The sequence below is a fragment of the Cydia pomonella genome, chromosome 1, assembly GCF_033807575.1.
Source record: "Cydia pomonella isolate Wapato2018A chromosome 1, ilCydPomo1, whole genome shotgun sequence".
NCBI lineage: Eukaryota > Metazoa > Arthropoda > Insecta > Lepidoptera > Tortricidae > Cydia > Cydia pomonella.
In genome coordinates, this window is record NC_084703.1 from 5,592,428 (window position 1) to 5,609,156 (window position 16,729).

A 16,729-nucleotide genomic window follows, 5' to 3' on the forward strand; every position below is an offset into this window, starting at 1 on the left:
CCTTATTGCTTATATATTAAGGTAATGTATACATATTTTTGGTACTTTGTTCGTATCGATATTGACAGACGTGACCGTACATAATACAAAAGGGATGTCATCCCAATTGTATACCTATAAGTCTTTCGGCCCGATTCGAAGAATGATTAAGACACGTTTAAGATCTTGGAAAGATCGATAACTAAACGACATGTCAAAATTGACGTTTTATTTTATTTTAATTCCGCTGTGATCCCAATAAGATCAATCTACGATATTTCTAACGTCAAAGTGACATTGGTTACCCGAATCGAGCTGGTTCTGTCGATTATACGACATACAAACGATTATATCTAAATGAGAACTTATTAATACCAGAACTTGTCGTTGTCGTATCTCATTTTTCGAATCGGGCCGTTTACCTACATAAGCTGAAAACTTGTTAATAGGGTCACTGCTATAGTTATTAACCCCTCTATAGTAATAGGGTTGTTTCCAATTTTTTGAAACGCTTGTATTACGTTCTATATTACCTAAAAGTTGTCCTAAAATTCGACTTTTATACTAAAAACGGCTTTAAATATGTTAAATTAACAAAATATATTTTGACAGATGCTTTCGCGCCCAAAACGCTCTTTGAAAATGGTGTGACGTCACAGTTTACGGTTTGACACATAACTACATACACACGTAGAAGATACGAACTGTCAAATGACATTTGTCATTTGTTGTTTATCGCCTAACTGTCAACAGTGTCAATCTGAGAGTTGTGACGTCATCAGAATCTTCAATGACGTTTCGAGTTTGGTCACGTGACGTGTGCCAAAAGATATTTTAAATTCAATATTTACAAAAATATGGTCATTACAGGTCCCCTAAAAGTAGTTTAACATGTTCTTATAATCCAAAAGAATTTATTGGGATACAATTCTGACCTAAGATTTGTAGATGGAAACAACCCTATTGGCTACTCCATAGTAAGGCAGAAAGAAACAAAGCCACCAAAAACATTTTTGCTTGTAAAATGTTGCCAAGACTTAATCATAAGGCTCGTACTGATTAATTTTTTATCAGATCTCATGTAGAGCCAAGCTTTTAACTCTACAAGTCCTAACTTCACAAATTCTATGCCTTATATATTGATTTAAACCAATAGGTACAATTTTCATTCATAATTTTAAAACTAATATGGGACTTAATCGCGTAAACGTCGTTTATTATATGGCCTGACGTTTCGAACGTGACGTTACGTTCGTGGTCACAGTCAGACTGGCGAGGAATTGTATCAACATCTTAGAAATTTCCACATGGTAAAATTCGGAAAGTTTTCTAATTTTTGTATGGAAATGGAAGTTTTTTGATCTCCAAAATGCAAGTTTCCGTTATTGCCTGTGAAATTTCACTTATTGGGAATTTTCTGCATCTCTAATTGTAATATTATATTTTAAGGATAATCGCCTTTGTATATAGGTATAATATTTTTTTCTTTGTCTCATTTTTGTGTTAACTTGTTTATGTGCATATCGCGATACGGTAACGATAGAGCGGCGGTTGATTGCAAATCGCCAGCCTTACCAAATCTCCCCACATCATGTTAGTGGACACATAATTATTTACATTCAAACTTTGTAATAAATAAAAGCTTGAAAACGAAACATTTTTCTTAAATTTTAACGCATTACATCAATTTTATCGCCACCGTTGCTCCACTTATATCTTGTCATATCGCTATATCACTTATTTCCGTATCGCATTGAATGTCACTCGCTGCAGCCTTGCCAATCCTCCCCACGAAGTCGGTGAAAGGCAGCGGTGGGGCACAGACCGCGTTCGAACCCAGCGCCGACACAACGCGCACGCGCGGAAAACTCGACTTTTTAAAATTAACGTTTTTGTGTGTGTGTGAAATGCTGTGTGTATAGTTTGCAACATGTTGGTGCTTTGCGTTGTTATGTGCGTGCTTGCGCCGATTTTAGCACAAGGTGGGTTATAAAATTTACAACTTCATAAGTTACTTTTGTCTGGGAAGTACGCGGTAAAAAGTTGAGACATTGTCGCTTTATGAAAGTTGGAAATCATTTTTGCACATTGCTTTTTACTATTAAGTTTAGTACTTACATCGTTTCATTTTGAACTGTATACGCAATGTGGTTCGTAACATTTTTGATTAATATTAATAATTATGTAAATTATTCATCGAACAAAGTTTCTTGTGTAATCATTTAGCAATAGTATTGTTGTTTCGAAATACGCTTCTAGGTATATCGAATCGAAAATACTACTAAAAGACCTGGGAATACCTCGCCTTAATACGTGCGATATGTCATTCCCATTAAGTGTTAACTGGGCACTTTGAAACTGAAAAGAGACTGGCAACTCAATACAATCGTTTGAAGTTTATATATACGGTGTGTAAATCCAATACGGGCTGGTATTTAAACGGTTAGCAAAGGACCTAAGAAGTATACTGAGATAACTTTTGCTTACAAAACAATTTGGCCCGCAATGTAAAACAACACACACTACAAGATACGAGCTTTGTATAGTATAACTGACAACGCTTCCCTTGTTGATAGTTACTGAAAAAAGCTCGTATCTTGTTATGTCATGTTACATCTCGTAATTTTTGCATTATATTGCTGCTCAATACATTTTCAATTTTATGGGCTCATAATTAAGTGTACCTAACTTTTAAAAACTTCTTAATTCATGATTACACGGGTTAATTTTAGGTCTGGTTTGATTTATTGCCCGTATTAGATGTAGACACTGTATAATAATAAAATATACTTAGGTGTAACGTAGGATTCAAAAGTGCATAGACAAGTTGTCATGGAATCATTCATTCATAAATTTCTTTTATAATCGGTAATACATTTAATGTAAACAGCAGTAGTCTATACTTATCTTTGTATTTAATAATAATAACAATAATTCAGCCTATATACGTCCCACTGCTGGGCACAGGCCTCCTCTCATGCGAGAGGGCTCGGGCTATAGTCCCCACGCTAGCCCAATGCGGATTGGGGACTTATCTTTTCTTTGTATTTATTTTCTTATAAATAAAACCAACACTTGTCCATAAGCGAAGTAGATGCAGTTGCCATCAGATATATTGGAGTGGCCGAGGGGCTCAAAAATATCTTGACAATAAAGGCATGCACGGATATTTGTGAGCACTTCGACCGCTCCGATATATCTGATGGCGTCTGTACCTGCCCGACACACCTCAGGGACGAAATATCGACCTAGTACATGTCTGGGGGTTCGGAACGAAGCTTGTAGCCCGGGGTTAAAAGCTACCCAATAGCAATAAGTTATTCATGTTTATATTTTACCACTTATCCTGTCTATAGATCGTCTCATTCAAGACGAGTGCCTTGAATAGGATTGTCATGTTATGAAACGTTAGATTTGACAAATTTACGCGTCATCGTGGATGACACGAACTAGATATACCTATTACAAGTTCAGAGCCCCTAGTGTAAATTTCTTCGATAGCGTGACGTGACGTATGCGTTTGCATTTAGTCTCATTTTGTATGGGATTTAGAAACAGCGCGCCAAGCGGGACGTTTTTGAAACTCAAAATCCCATACAAAATGAGACTTAACGCAAACCCGTACGTCACGTCACGCCATCGAGTAAATTTACTCTAGGGGTACAGTACGTAATAAAAGTATTAATACCAATGATATTTTTGGTTTAATCTGGGTTTTTTCTCTCATTTATGATAATTATGATAAGTGATAATGAAATAAATAATAAATAAATAATTTTGCATCAGAACGAGTCACTGTTATTTACGATACAAGGGCGGAAAGTAAGAAATTTCGCAACGAGTGGAGACAAATTAAAACCCAACCGAAGGGAGTGCTTTAAATCGACACAAGTTGCGAATTACCTATGCGCACGTGTATCTTACAACATTTTACAGTACATATGGCCCTTTAAATTTTCGACATAGTTACGTAATGTGCTCATTATCGCACTAGTGGGGGAAAGTAGCATCATATGTGCGAATAGGTATTTCATATTTTTCGCACTTATATTGCAATGTACTATAAATTATAATATTTGTTCCAAACCATAGTTGTGGGGGTTAATGGTACCGTAACAGAGTAATTTGGAGTCCAAGTACAGTCACGTATGAAAATATCGATACGGACAAAGCGCCAAAAATATGTATACACGACCTTATTGTCCATATCCTAAAGTGGTGTATATATATATTTGGTACTTTGTCCGTATCGATATTTTCACACGTGACTGTACCTATGAGAAATATATTTTAACTAGCTACCTCATAGAGTTAGACCACGTACCTGTACCAATAACTGGCAATACAAATAATTTTCACATGCCCTAAGATCGAACATATGGATCATATGTACAGTCAGCATCAAAAGTAACGGATCAAATAACGCTTCATAAGTATCTGCCATTCTGTAACAGCTTAAGAGGAATTCCTAGTTGCGATTTTTCCATACAAACGCTCTCGACTGATTCCTCCCTGGATTTTTAACCTAGAGCAGTGATTTTTTCAAATAAGATCAATATCATCAATATCTGTGCCGCTATGTTTTGCTTTTTTGGATTATTTTATTTTGAAGAAAGATACAGCGCCTCGAAAATCGCAAAAACGGCTAAATTGAATTGGCTGTAAAAAAAGGCACAGTATACAAATATGACAAAAAATATCCAAAAAATCAAAACATAGCGGCATAGATTATTTCTTCCTCTTGCAATTTCCAAAATTTCATAATGATTAGTTGCGTTTTGGAGGAGGAAACAGTCGAGAGCGAAACCTCGATTTTTGAGTTTTTTGCGAGTGAATTTCGGTCCGAGCTGCAGTTGTCCTTATCGCACGAATTGGAGGCGGAGACAGTTTCTAAATATACGTACACAGAAGGAATAGTGATGGGCATAACATTCTTATTAGGGATTGCAGAACCGGTACTGTTTTAAAGAACCGGGATTTCTCGGTACTTTCGGAACTGGTCTAATTATTTCATTATTTTAAATAAAACGACAGCATTTTGCGATTTGACCACCTTTCGTATTATAATTTAATAATCACATTTTCTTTTATTACGTAGTAGGCAATTTTTTTTAGAAATATAGTATTTTACATTGCTCACACTTGTGCGTCACAAGTAAAAGATAACTACTTTGATGTTTGCCACTAGATAGCAAATTTAATGAAATTACATTGACGAGGGGATTTATATATAAGTATCGCAGTCGTATTGTATAATCCGCCGTATTACATTACGGCTAGCCGATATCAAAATAAGGGCCATTTTGAAATGCGGCGGTTCAACGATTAAGGTATGTTGGGTAAATACCGGATGCGGGTGAAGAACGTAGGACATTCATTTCCCCCTAATTTGGCTTTATTTTTTAATGTTGGCAACATTGTGTAAGACGCCATTTCATTGCGCCTCGACTGTCAGTGTCCCCGCGTCGCTCAGGGAGTCGGGCTTGTGCTATGTGCAATCACAATCACAGAGAGCAAGGTAAATTTCGCGAATTCTTCCTTCTATCCGATCTTCGCTCTGTAATTTATTTTGCGTATGGTGAAGAAACTGTGTTTGTTTTTGTAATTGTGTTAACAGACCTAGCACTGCTGTAGACCGATATCCGATCTTGACCTTTCCAGGTAAAGATCGGACCAGAAACAATCAGATCTTTACCTATTTAAAAAACAGCAGTGATTATCAAACTTTAAATTTTCTTCAATTTACCTACTGACCTATGTGATAATTAATCACATTTATTGTTTTCTTGATCACACTTTCGTACCATTATTTTTATCCAGTACCACTACCAGCGCGACGGTTACTGACAATGTAATTTTTTTTAATTTCCGCAACCCAAAGGTTGCCTTTTAGCGATAAGACCGCATGTTGTTTACCTGTGCTTATGTGTATGTTTTCTTTTGTATTGTTTTCGTTTATTGAGGTGTGCAATAAAGAGTATTTATATTGTATAGGGATGATGATACATGTTGAAATTTATAACAAAATCGAGTAAAATAGATAGCAAATGAGCAATTTTTCGCAATAAAGTACCTACACATACGGATGCATATGTAGATGTGCACGCATACATACATTACTAGTTTCGGATACAAAATAGAGATAGGGCTTCGAAATTAGTTTCCTTAAAATGCTTCAAGAGGGCTCTCTTTTCCTATATATTTACTTTACTCTTTACATACGATCCTTATATTTTATAAAAAAAAAAGATTGTATATCAACTACACATACACAATTGTACTATATATACATAATTGCAAAATTAAACCAACAAAATCGCAATTTTAATTATTTTCCATACTTCAAGATGGGCTCTCAGTGACCTTGACCTTTTTAAAGAACTACTTAGTCTTTTTGATTTCTAAGTTTGATTCTTATTTTTTTGGCGACCTTCATTAAAAATGACTGGGCACGATTATTTTTTATTTTGATTTTTGTCCCTCCTGCTTAAGTACTTAATATCTTCCAGTACATTCCATTCAATAAACAATACATTTACACTTTCCCTAAACCTGTACAGTTCACGAAATCTTAAATTATCAAAACTACGCAACGTATCTATTATTTTAGTGGTTTTTTTTTATTACTTCGGGTAAACCTTACAATAAGAGGTTTCTTAGCACATTGTTTACTTATCAAATTGCCTTATGACATAGGTATCAAAGTTTGAGAGCCACAATTTTACCAATTTTTGTATCCGGGTTAAGATCGGATACAAAAGGGTAGACACCGGACCTATTTCTTTGTGATACCTTATTCTCTTTCCATTAGAAGCAACTTTTTTTCACCATCCAATGTTCTCCCTTGATGGCAAAACACTCGTTACCCTAAAAAAAGTATGTCTCATCTTTACACAGGTACAAAACTAAAACCGTTCTATATTGAAGATTACCTAAATTCAGGCCGAATCTATGGTTATTATTTAACGATTCGCTACGTATTTCAAGAATCTGTCACGTGTCGAGATCTCGAAAAAACATTTTTTCACGAGTTCTCTCAATTGGTCCCAAAATTGTCCGGCATTATCCCAACATACTTTAGCCAGATTGTCATTGCGATACGTTCTTCAATAAGGCGGCCCAAGTTTAGCCCCATCGTACTACAAGTTAAATAGATTGTAGTTTAACCATAGGTATATTTATACCTACTTACAAAATTTCACAACACACCATGATCACTCCCAACTTACTGATACGGATAGGTACAGTCAAGTGTAAAAATATGGGTGTACACATCTTACTCAAAAATATGTCCCATAGCATCTTATTCCAGTGTAATAAGAGCGTAGTACCATATTTATGAGACGATTCTTTCGATACATATTTTTGCACTTGACTGTACGACGACAACCGAAGCTGAGACATCATTCTTTTTTGCAGTTTTTACCGATATGGTAATTAATATCAATCAATCAATCAATCATTTATTATTTCGTCATCATAGGTGTAAAATACATTTAGTACCTACAGGTGATAGGGTGTTTGGTATTAGGGTGTAATAGATACAGTATAATATAAAAATGAAAAACAATATTACGTGGTAACAACAAAAACAACTTGCGTCGGGCAGCGCAGAATAAATTCCGTCTGGCTCGCGGGCGATGTCGACGGAACGGCGCGCAATGAGCGAGCGCACGAGTCTCGCGTCTGTGTGCGCGCACTCACACTTAGATAGCTCCGGCTCCCGCCCACCGCAGCGCGACAGAAACATAGCTTCAAAAATTCGAGATTTGAAAAGTTGCTCAGCTAGGAATTGCTCTTAACAAAAAGTGATGTCTTTAATATAGAACAACAAAGACTGTAAAAGATATACTTTTGAATGTGGAGTTTAGAAATTTATGTATATTTGGAAAAGTTATCTGAGATATGTGTACAGTCAAGGTATTAAATATCGGCACGGACAAAGGGCCAAAAATATGTATACACGCCCTTATTGCCCATACATTAAGGTAGTATGTACATATTTATGGCACTTTGTCCGTATCGATATTTAATACCTTGACTGTACATGTGAATAAATTTTTATTCATTCATTCAAAATAACTCTGCAATGATTTTTATATACGTTATAATTGTAATGTTTTGTAGCATTGCCTGTAAACATTTTTCAATGTGGTGTTAAATAAAAAAATTCTATGTACTCGTATATCTATAATTTCATAGAAGTCTGACGTTTAAAATAACACTTGCACGGCGTGTGCTATCAAAAACGTTGCAGACTTGTCTTGGTCTAACTTTACTGATGTGTGACCACTGACTACCCGTAGTGGTCTGTGTGTATGAGTCATGACTCAAATAAAGTTTTGCAGGAAGTGTTACCATGAATACTATTGTTTAAATTAATTGCGAAAGTTTATATTGATTGCAATTGCGAATTTTATTTTTTGTTTAACTATTTTAGGTCCTGAGAATTTTACCTATTTTGTAAGCTCACATATATGTTTTTTGAAAATTTAAACAATAAGAATAGAATTAATATAGTCCAATACCGTTTTTATTTAAATGTTCATATTACACGATTATCCCTTCCATTGTCATGCTGGACTATTTGATTCAGTTTCTCTGTTCGATTGAGCTGAAAAACCAAAGTTATAAAACTTGTGGTCGTGTCGAGAAAAATGTTTTTTTTTTTTTTTTTTTTTTTTATCACCATGTCTGCCTTCGCAGTGTCAAACTGGCATATTCGATAACGTCTTCGTAACATATTGTCTATACATCTTGGATGGATGTCATTCGATACCTCCCTGGAAGAGAGCTATGAGTGGCCGCTTCCGCCCTTCGGCTGTGGCGGGTCGCTTCCCACCGATCGATGGGGAGGTTGCCCGTCGTGTGGAGGACGATGTGTGCTGCTGGTGTAGGGAATACATCTTGAGCGAGATGCATAGAAAGTAAGTTACGCACACGCTATCGAATATGCCACTGTCAAACTAGTGGTAGTCGTATAGGCCATTTCTTATACGCATATGAAATTAAACCGAATAAAACTATATATAAATAAATTAAATATGTTTCGTACTGGCATAAAACGCCATTTTAACCGCTTTCTTTTACGTAATTGTCTATCTGCATTGAGCCCAGCCTTATTTGCCTGACTTGAAATCATTATTATAATGCATTAAGTAGTTTCACTCGGTAGGTAAGTGATATGATATCTTTGGTTTTAAATTAGGTATTATTTTTATTCTAAACCAGTTTCTCATGAATAACCGCGTTCTCACCATTTACAGGGTAAGTACAAATTAGTGATTTAAAAAATATTATTTACCATGAAAATAGACTCCGTCTTAGCTCGACTTTGACGGGACAAAGTGTATTAATGTCATTATACATATCATATTTTTATGAAAATTTTACATTGTAATGTCATTCTAACACTATGTAATAGGAAATGCCACGCAAAGTTATTTCGGTCTGACTCTATTTATGATCAAACTTTGTATTCAATACAATCAGTAGCTACCTAACACCTAACATTTTGACGTGTTATTCTTATTAAGGCGAATGTGTTAATTTTGAGTTTTCTCTATTGAAAATAGAATTAAATTGTCGCAGATATCTTCAAATTTCGAGCAACACTGGCTTCCGAAACGTCGGAAGGGAGGAGCCCGATATCTTACCGTACAAATCTTTCTGCCATTTTTTGCGGGAGGAAACTTGCACACCGTCGCACATCCCACTCACTACATACAAAATCCAATCTGTAATGACGACACAAATACATAGAAAATGACACACGTCGAAGACAAATCTTGCACACCTCGATCTCTTTTTGTGTACGGACGAGTCACAACATGCACCGCGCTATGCTCAGTTGGGCATGAGCTTCAGCAGAAGCGAAATAGTACGGATGCCGACTCCCTTCCCGGTGTTGCTCGAAGTTACATAAGAAAAAAAACAGTTTTTGTTGTTTTTTGAAGTGAAGCAATTCATAAGTCATAACAAACTATTTGGCATAATATTGGCAGTAGTTACAGCAGCGATACCCATGTCTATCATTAATCAACAAACGACGATCGAAAAGTGATAATGGTAATGTATCGCGATTTTTTCTAACTAATTTTTAAAAACGTCTATTCAACGTTATTACCTAAAAATGTCATATCATATCAAAGACCTTTAGATAGAGTACGAATTCGTGTCTAGTTGTCACGCTTAATTAGGGTCGTTAAGTCTAGTCGATTATCTAAGTAGTTTGGTTTGTTTGGAAATTTGTACAAACCTGATTGTGACTTAGGCTAGGTGTTGCACTACATTAGGCTCTAGGTACTTCGGAGCTAAAATACTTTTTTTTCTACTCGTCGAATGTAATGGTTGAATTAAGATTTCGTATACCAAACTATAATTGTGTACATTTCATGTATGGATTCCCAACTCAACTATAATATTATTTTCGATACGCTGTAGTCAACTATAAAAAAAAAACATCAATCACGTGCTGCCGCGCTCCCACAGAAAAGACTAAACGGGGGACTGGCGGGCGGGGGACTAATTTCTTATACGCACGTTTATGTCTTTTCTACTACATTTTTGTTTACTTAGATACTTACCAATTTTCATTCGATATTTAGGTTTTATCGTAAAAAAGTGTTATTTTAGACTAGTGATATATACAATAGTGATAATCAAGCTTATCCCGTACCTTACTTAGACAACTCAGCAAGCTTCGTTGCCTAAACATGATACTTGACTGAAAAGTTTCCTATTATATCAAGATCGTATACAATACTATTTTTCCCTTTTCGAATGTTGTCGTGTCTTAGTACAGTCGAGTTCACAAAAATCTTTAAAGGCCATTAAGGCTCTTCATTAAATCAGGCAGTAAGTAATACCGATGATGACCCTTCACACGATACATACCTTTTTTTTAAACTGCAATAATTTTAAGCGTCTGCTTTTTCATAGTCTGCAAAAATACGTTGATATTTTTTTTAATTTCTTTCTGACACGTTTCTTACAAAATATCATTGAAAATTAAAACTACAATCATTGAACTAAAACAGTTTGAGGGGTCAAACCCGAGGGATTTCCGAAGAGTTCCAATAGCCACATTCTGACTCCATAGTCATATCAGCTCTAATGTCATCATCATCATTCGCTTGCCCTTATCCCATTCATTTGGAGTCGGCGCAGCATGTCTTTTCCTTCCATATCTTTCTGTCACCCGTCATCTCATCGTTCACTCGCGTTCGTTTCATGTCATCTCTCACACAATCCATCCACCGTTTCCTAGGTTTTCCTCTGCCGTTCCATCCCTCCACATTCATTCGTAATACCTTTCTCGTCACATGACTTTCATCCCTCCGCATCACATGCCCATACCACGCTAGGCGATTCGCTCTTACTTTTTCTATTATGGGTGCAACTTTCAGACTTCCTCTTATATACTCATTCCTTATCCTATCCATTCTTGTAACGCCACACATCCATCTTAACATTCTCATTTCCGCTACATGCAATCTCTTTTCATCCGTCACTTTTAGGGCCCAACACTCTGATCCATACATGACGACAGGTCTTATAATGGTTTTATAAATTTTACCCTTCAGTCGGAGGGGCATCCGGGCGTCACAAATTGTTCCCGTGACCTGTCGCCGTTTCATCCATCCTGTGCTAATCCGGGTATATCAGCTCGAATGTGATTAGTAATTATACTGTGTAACTTTTAATTAATACTACCAATCAATACTAATAAATTATGTTTGTCGTAGACCGAACTTAATGGTTTTTAGCTTAGAAGGTAAATATAATATATACCTACTTAATTAGTTAAATTACTGTTACTCAGCTACACTGTTTATCTGATTTAGATAAAAATAATGGAATGTTGGGCCTACGACATACTTTTGTTATATTATTTTTTCCGATCTATCCCCTTAAAAAACACTCAGACCGAAGACAACACAGGCGTAGCCACAGGCACAATTAGTTTTAAATAAATAAATATAATTAAAAGTTTGATAATAAGAGGTTTATTATGACACTGCCACACTTTAAGTACTTTAACACATCAAAACGATGCAGTTAGGTTAAACGGACTCTAGATTCCATAAAGAAGGAAAAAGAAAGCCGTATAGGAAAGCTAATAATAAAACTTAATTGGACCAACAATAATTAATATGGAATTATCTGATTATCCCAAGTTTCATAACAATAACAATGTTTCACTTTCGATTAAAAATATCGAACGATCTCCGCTGAATCGAGACATCGCGTGCGCCGGCGCTGACGCTGTTCCGAACGCGCGGGCGAGGCGCGGACTCAGGGAACCAGTGTATGGGAGTTTTCACTCGACTGTGTCCCATTAACAAACGGTTAGCAAACACGGTCAATGTCAATCATCGTTTTCCAGTAAAGTAAAAATTAGACGTGCGTGACTTAAACACAAAATAAGCCACACTTTAAAGTACAAGTAGTATGAAAATTCTTGATGAACATACCGGATGAAAAGTGGTGTGGTGTAGCCTATATTTAAGCATGTTAACATATTATTCATTAATAAATTTTAGTTGTTTCCATTCACAATTATTTAATTTAGCAATGTTTTAATTTTAATTTAAGCTTTCTCAAGTTTTTTTCTGATGATAAGGACATGTTTATTATTTATTTTTATTTGCTAGCCTGTTGTGTCCCACTGCTGGGCAAAGGCCCCCCTCTCTTTCTTCCACGCGTCTCGGTCTATGGCAATAAATATTAGGCCAATCTTTCCGAAAGATGTCAAGATCGTGCTGCCACTTCCTTCGAGGTCTGCCCGATACATGTTTACTCAAACAAAATATTTCACAGCTGTTTTGTTGAGATCATAAGGCTTGAAAAATGTTTCAGTTATTCGTACGAGTATTAATCGATTCAATTGATTCAACACAGAATTTTAAGTAATGTGCCTAAGAAATGCTGTAATGATGAGGTTTTTTTCTTTTTCGCCACATATTATGTAGTTAACTCATCGTAAAGTATATAATTTACATTGTTAACGGGCAATTTGGCGCGTCAATCTATTAAGTCAAGGTCGTTGAATTAAGGACAAGCCTTAATCTGGGTATCACTCGAGAATTCACCAGCGCTCGCACATCTATGGGAATACACGGCCTGCTTTCACTTGCGCCTGCGACTGTGTGCGTGTGTGTGTGTGTGTGTAAACGTGTGGCACACTGGCCCACTTCGTACCGGTCTTATGGGATACTAGTTAGAAAGAAAGCCTCTAACGTCGCTATGAAGGGAACAGTTATACGTATATGTACAATTGTAGATACAGATTACAGTACGCTTATAATAAGCTAGTCGTTCGTATAGTTCTAAATTTAAATTTTAAATAAGTTTATTTATTTTTCAAGCCTCATTACCACTTCATCTTCCAAATACAGCGTAATACCAAATAAATACCAAAATATTATATCACCTATAGGATGGTCATGTTTGATAGTTAGTATATAGTATAAATGAGTCGCTTAGCTTCAAACTCAGGTAAATCCATCTGTCAGATTATGCGATTTTGGTATTATGAAAAGATAATAAGGTAGATATTTGCTGAGAGGGTCGAATGGATTTATCTGAGTTCGAAGTTAAGCGACACAAATATATATAGTACGTAGTTTTACAAGACTGCGCTTATCTGCTAGGATTTCGAACATTTTAAGTTGTACCAAGTTGTAACCTTCGATTCTAACAGGAGAAAGAATATTCCAAAAATAACATAAATTTTTTTTTGCCGTTGATTTCGACGTATATTATTATATAACCATCACACAACATTAACAAAAAGGTAGCAAAGTGGTGACTTGATGTGCCACTAATTTGTATTAAATTAAGTTAGTAAAAAAATGTTATTCTCAAATAGTTATTTAATTGTTTAGTACCGTTATTTTATGACAAAACTAAGCGTCGACTTTATTTTATTAACCGCCAGAGCTAATAGGTAAGTAAGTAAGATCGTAAACCTTGTACAGTATAGGTAATAATCAATCAAATCGGTCAAAGGTCTTATTTATATAAAGATAAAGATAGTTTATTATTCAAGTAGGCATATTACAATGCTCTTATAAACGTCAAATAAAGCTACACCGGCTCTAACCCTACACCTCTGATCCGAAGATTTAAATCCCCCCTCAATTGGAGGAGGGTATCCCAATATGGACCGGCAAGAAACTCGGCGGGACACGTCTTTTCAAAACATTACATCTTATAACATGCATTCAATAAGAAAAAATACAAATTAGATTACTATAGAATTCATGTAATTACTTTTCTTTATAGAACTTTGATGAAAAAATATATATGTACATAAAATTATACAAATACGTAGCTCTAAATATGGTTAACATATGGTATAGTTTGGCCGTCACTATCTATTTATTTGATGCTGGCTGTACCTAAGACAACATTATAAGCTGGAAACAATAAAACCCTTTCCATATAAAAAAGAAGTGGGAAACGAGATGTTGTAAGACCCATTTTGCCAAAACTATGTACACTAACCTTAAGGCTATTTGTCTATTGCATTATAAAAGGCGCATTATACCAATTTTGGAATAGAACGTTTACACGAGGCGGTCAATCTCGCCGGCCATTTTGTAATGTTGCAAATGTCAAAACTGTTTCGTAAGCTTACGCCATTTTGATCGTAGGTCGATGCACTTAGATTTGAAAGTATAGTGTTGTTTATGTTTATGTTAAGCTGTTTTAGAAATTGAAGGCAAAATAAATTTGTTTTTGGGCCAAAATACTTTTTAATGCTTAATAGAAATTTTGTACAAATTTTGTTTAGAGAGACAAATTAGTTAATAAATGATAACATATCATATACCTACCATTACTTTTTATGTATTCTACATAATATTCTATCATCTCTGCAGCGAAGTTTTCACGATAACTACCTATATTATTTAAAAAACATGGCATGTTCCAACAAAAACTGCGTTACTATTCTGAAATTTTATTAGAAAAGAAATATTTCAGGAAGACAAGAAACTTTTGTAGTCCAAATACTATAAATAAATGTTATTTGGACTTTATACTTATAAATTATGCTAATAAATATTTGCGGCATAATGGTAATGCAGTGGTAATAATAACACAGTTACATACAGTAAAACAGTTGAATTAAGGAAAAAATAAGGAATTTATTCAATGTTATGTATTACATCGTAAGTTAATTGTATTAAATTTGACAATAAGTGTAATTTTCTCATAAGTTACCTGAAATTTTTGCGTTACAAAAGCGACAAGTTTTTAGGCATTAAAAAGTATTTTGGCTCCTCTATCTGACTAAAACAGGCGGACGCTAGCAAATCGTTGGATTTGTTTTTATTAAAAAAATACTGATAATGTATACCTATATGATTAAATGTATTCCATTGTGTTCAATGGGGACGTAACGAATTGAGACTCAATGAATTAACTTTGTAATTTTTTTTGCGATTCGCCCTTAAAAATCAGCCGTCATTTAAATGGGTCTAGACAAACGTAAAGGTGTTTATCATCCTATGTTTGTCCTTTGACATAGATACCACTATAAAACATGATATTGTATGTAATTTAATAAGATTTGTATTTTTATCTAACCGCTATTTACGTATTTTTTCAACGTTCACTTGTAATTACGAAATATGATATCAGTCGTTATATATACAGCGTAAAAATGGCTTATAAATTTTAAATACCTATTCTATGTTTTATTTGCTATTCTGGATTTTATAAGAACTAAATAATTTAAAAAAGCGTTAAAAAATGCCAAAAAATGCGCCGTAAACGGACGCCTAGCATACAAAATGGGCAGCAATAAACGCAAAAATCAAAACGGTCAGAAACAGATCATTTCTTTTTTACTCTGTTCCCAAAAATTTATTACGGTTTAGTTTTAGTGGAGGAAAATGTCGGAAACGAAACCTCGATTTCTCAGATTTCATGCAGGATTTTTCGCCAAAGCTGCAGTTGTTATCGCAATAATTTCAGCGCGACGGAGATATTTATTTTACCTAAAATTCGTAAGTCTGAGGGCTCAGCTGGTATTTTCTCTTAAACTACGACAGAAGCAAGCCAAAGTAGCGCATTCAGAGAGAGTTAGACCTAAATAGGTACTAACCACATTACATACACAGTATATCAAAGATATGTATGTATACGTCTTTGCCTTACTACTATTTCCATAAAGTGCAAAATTGAATGCGTCTGACAGGTTTTCTTATATCTCTCTTAAAACAATACCATAAAAACATAATAAATATTTATTCCTCTTTGCAAATTCATGTTGATGCTTAAACATAATTAATAACTACACAGGTACAGAATTTAAAAGAAAAGAGTTTGTGCCTTCCATCAGTTGGCCTGGTTCCTAAACTAGACGAAACAAAAAAAAGAGAAAAACAAAACAATTAAGAAATAGGTAAATAATTTTCAAGAGGTTTACAACTAAGTAAATGGGGGCCTAGATCAGTGGTGGGCCAAGTACGGCCCGCGAGCCAGCTCCGGCCCGCGATAGGATTTTACCCGGCCCGCCTCCGGTCCTTCGAAATAATTTGTATATGACCCTTATGGAAAAAGTTTGCCCACCACTGGACTAGATAAATTTATCTTAAACTCTAAAAACTGTATAAATTAGGTAAGTCGTTAAATAAATAGCTAATATTAAATAATTGCACAATTTTTTTTTATCAAGATAGAAACTGATTATATTTTTCCTGTAAAATGTATAGTAATGTTAATATTATGTAAAAAA

General features: G+C 35.1%; 1 protein-coding gene across 1 annotated transcript in view; it reads left to right on the top strand.

Annotated features, from left to right (window-relative positions):
• The first annotated feature begins 1,651 nt into the window (after positions 1–1,651).
• LOC133521256 (CUB and sushi domain-containing protein 1) overlaps positions 1,652–16,729 on the top strand; it is a 145,094-nt gene continuing 130,016 nt past the window's right edge. The window contains exon 1 of the mRNA XM_061856155.1: positions 1,652–1,961. Coding sequence (XP_061712139.1) covers positions 1,910–1,961 — 52 coding nt within the window. The 5' untranslated portion in view covers positions 1,652–1,909. The remainder of the gene's footprint in view (positions 1,962–16,729) is intronic.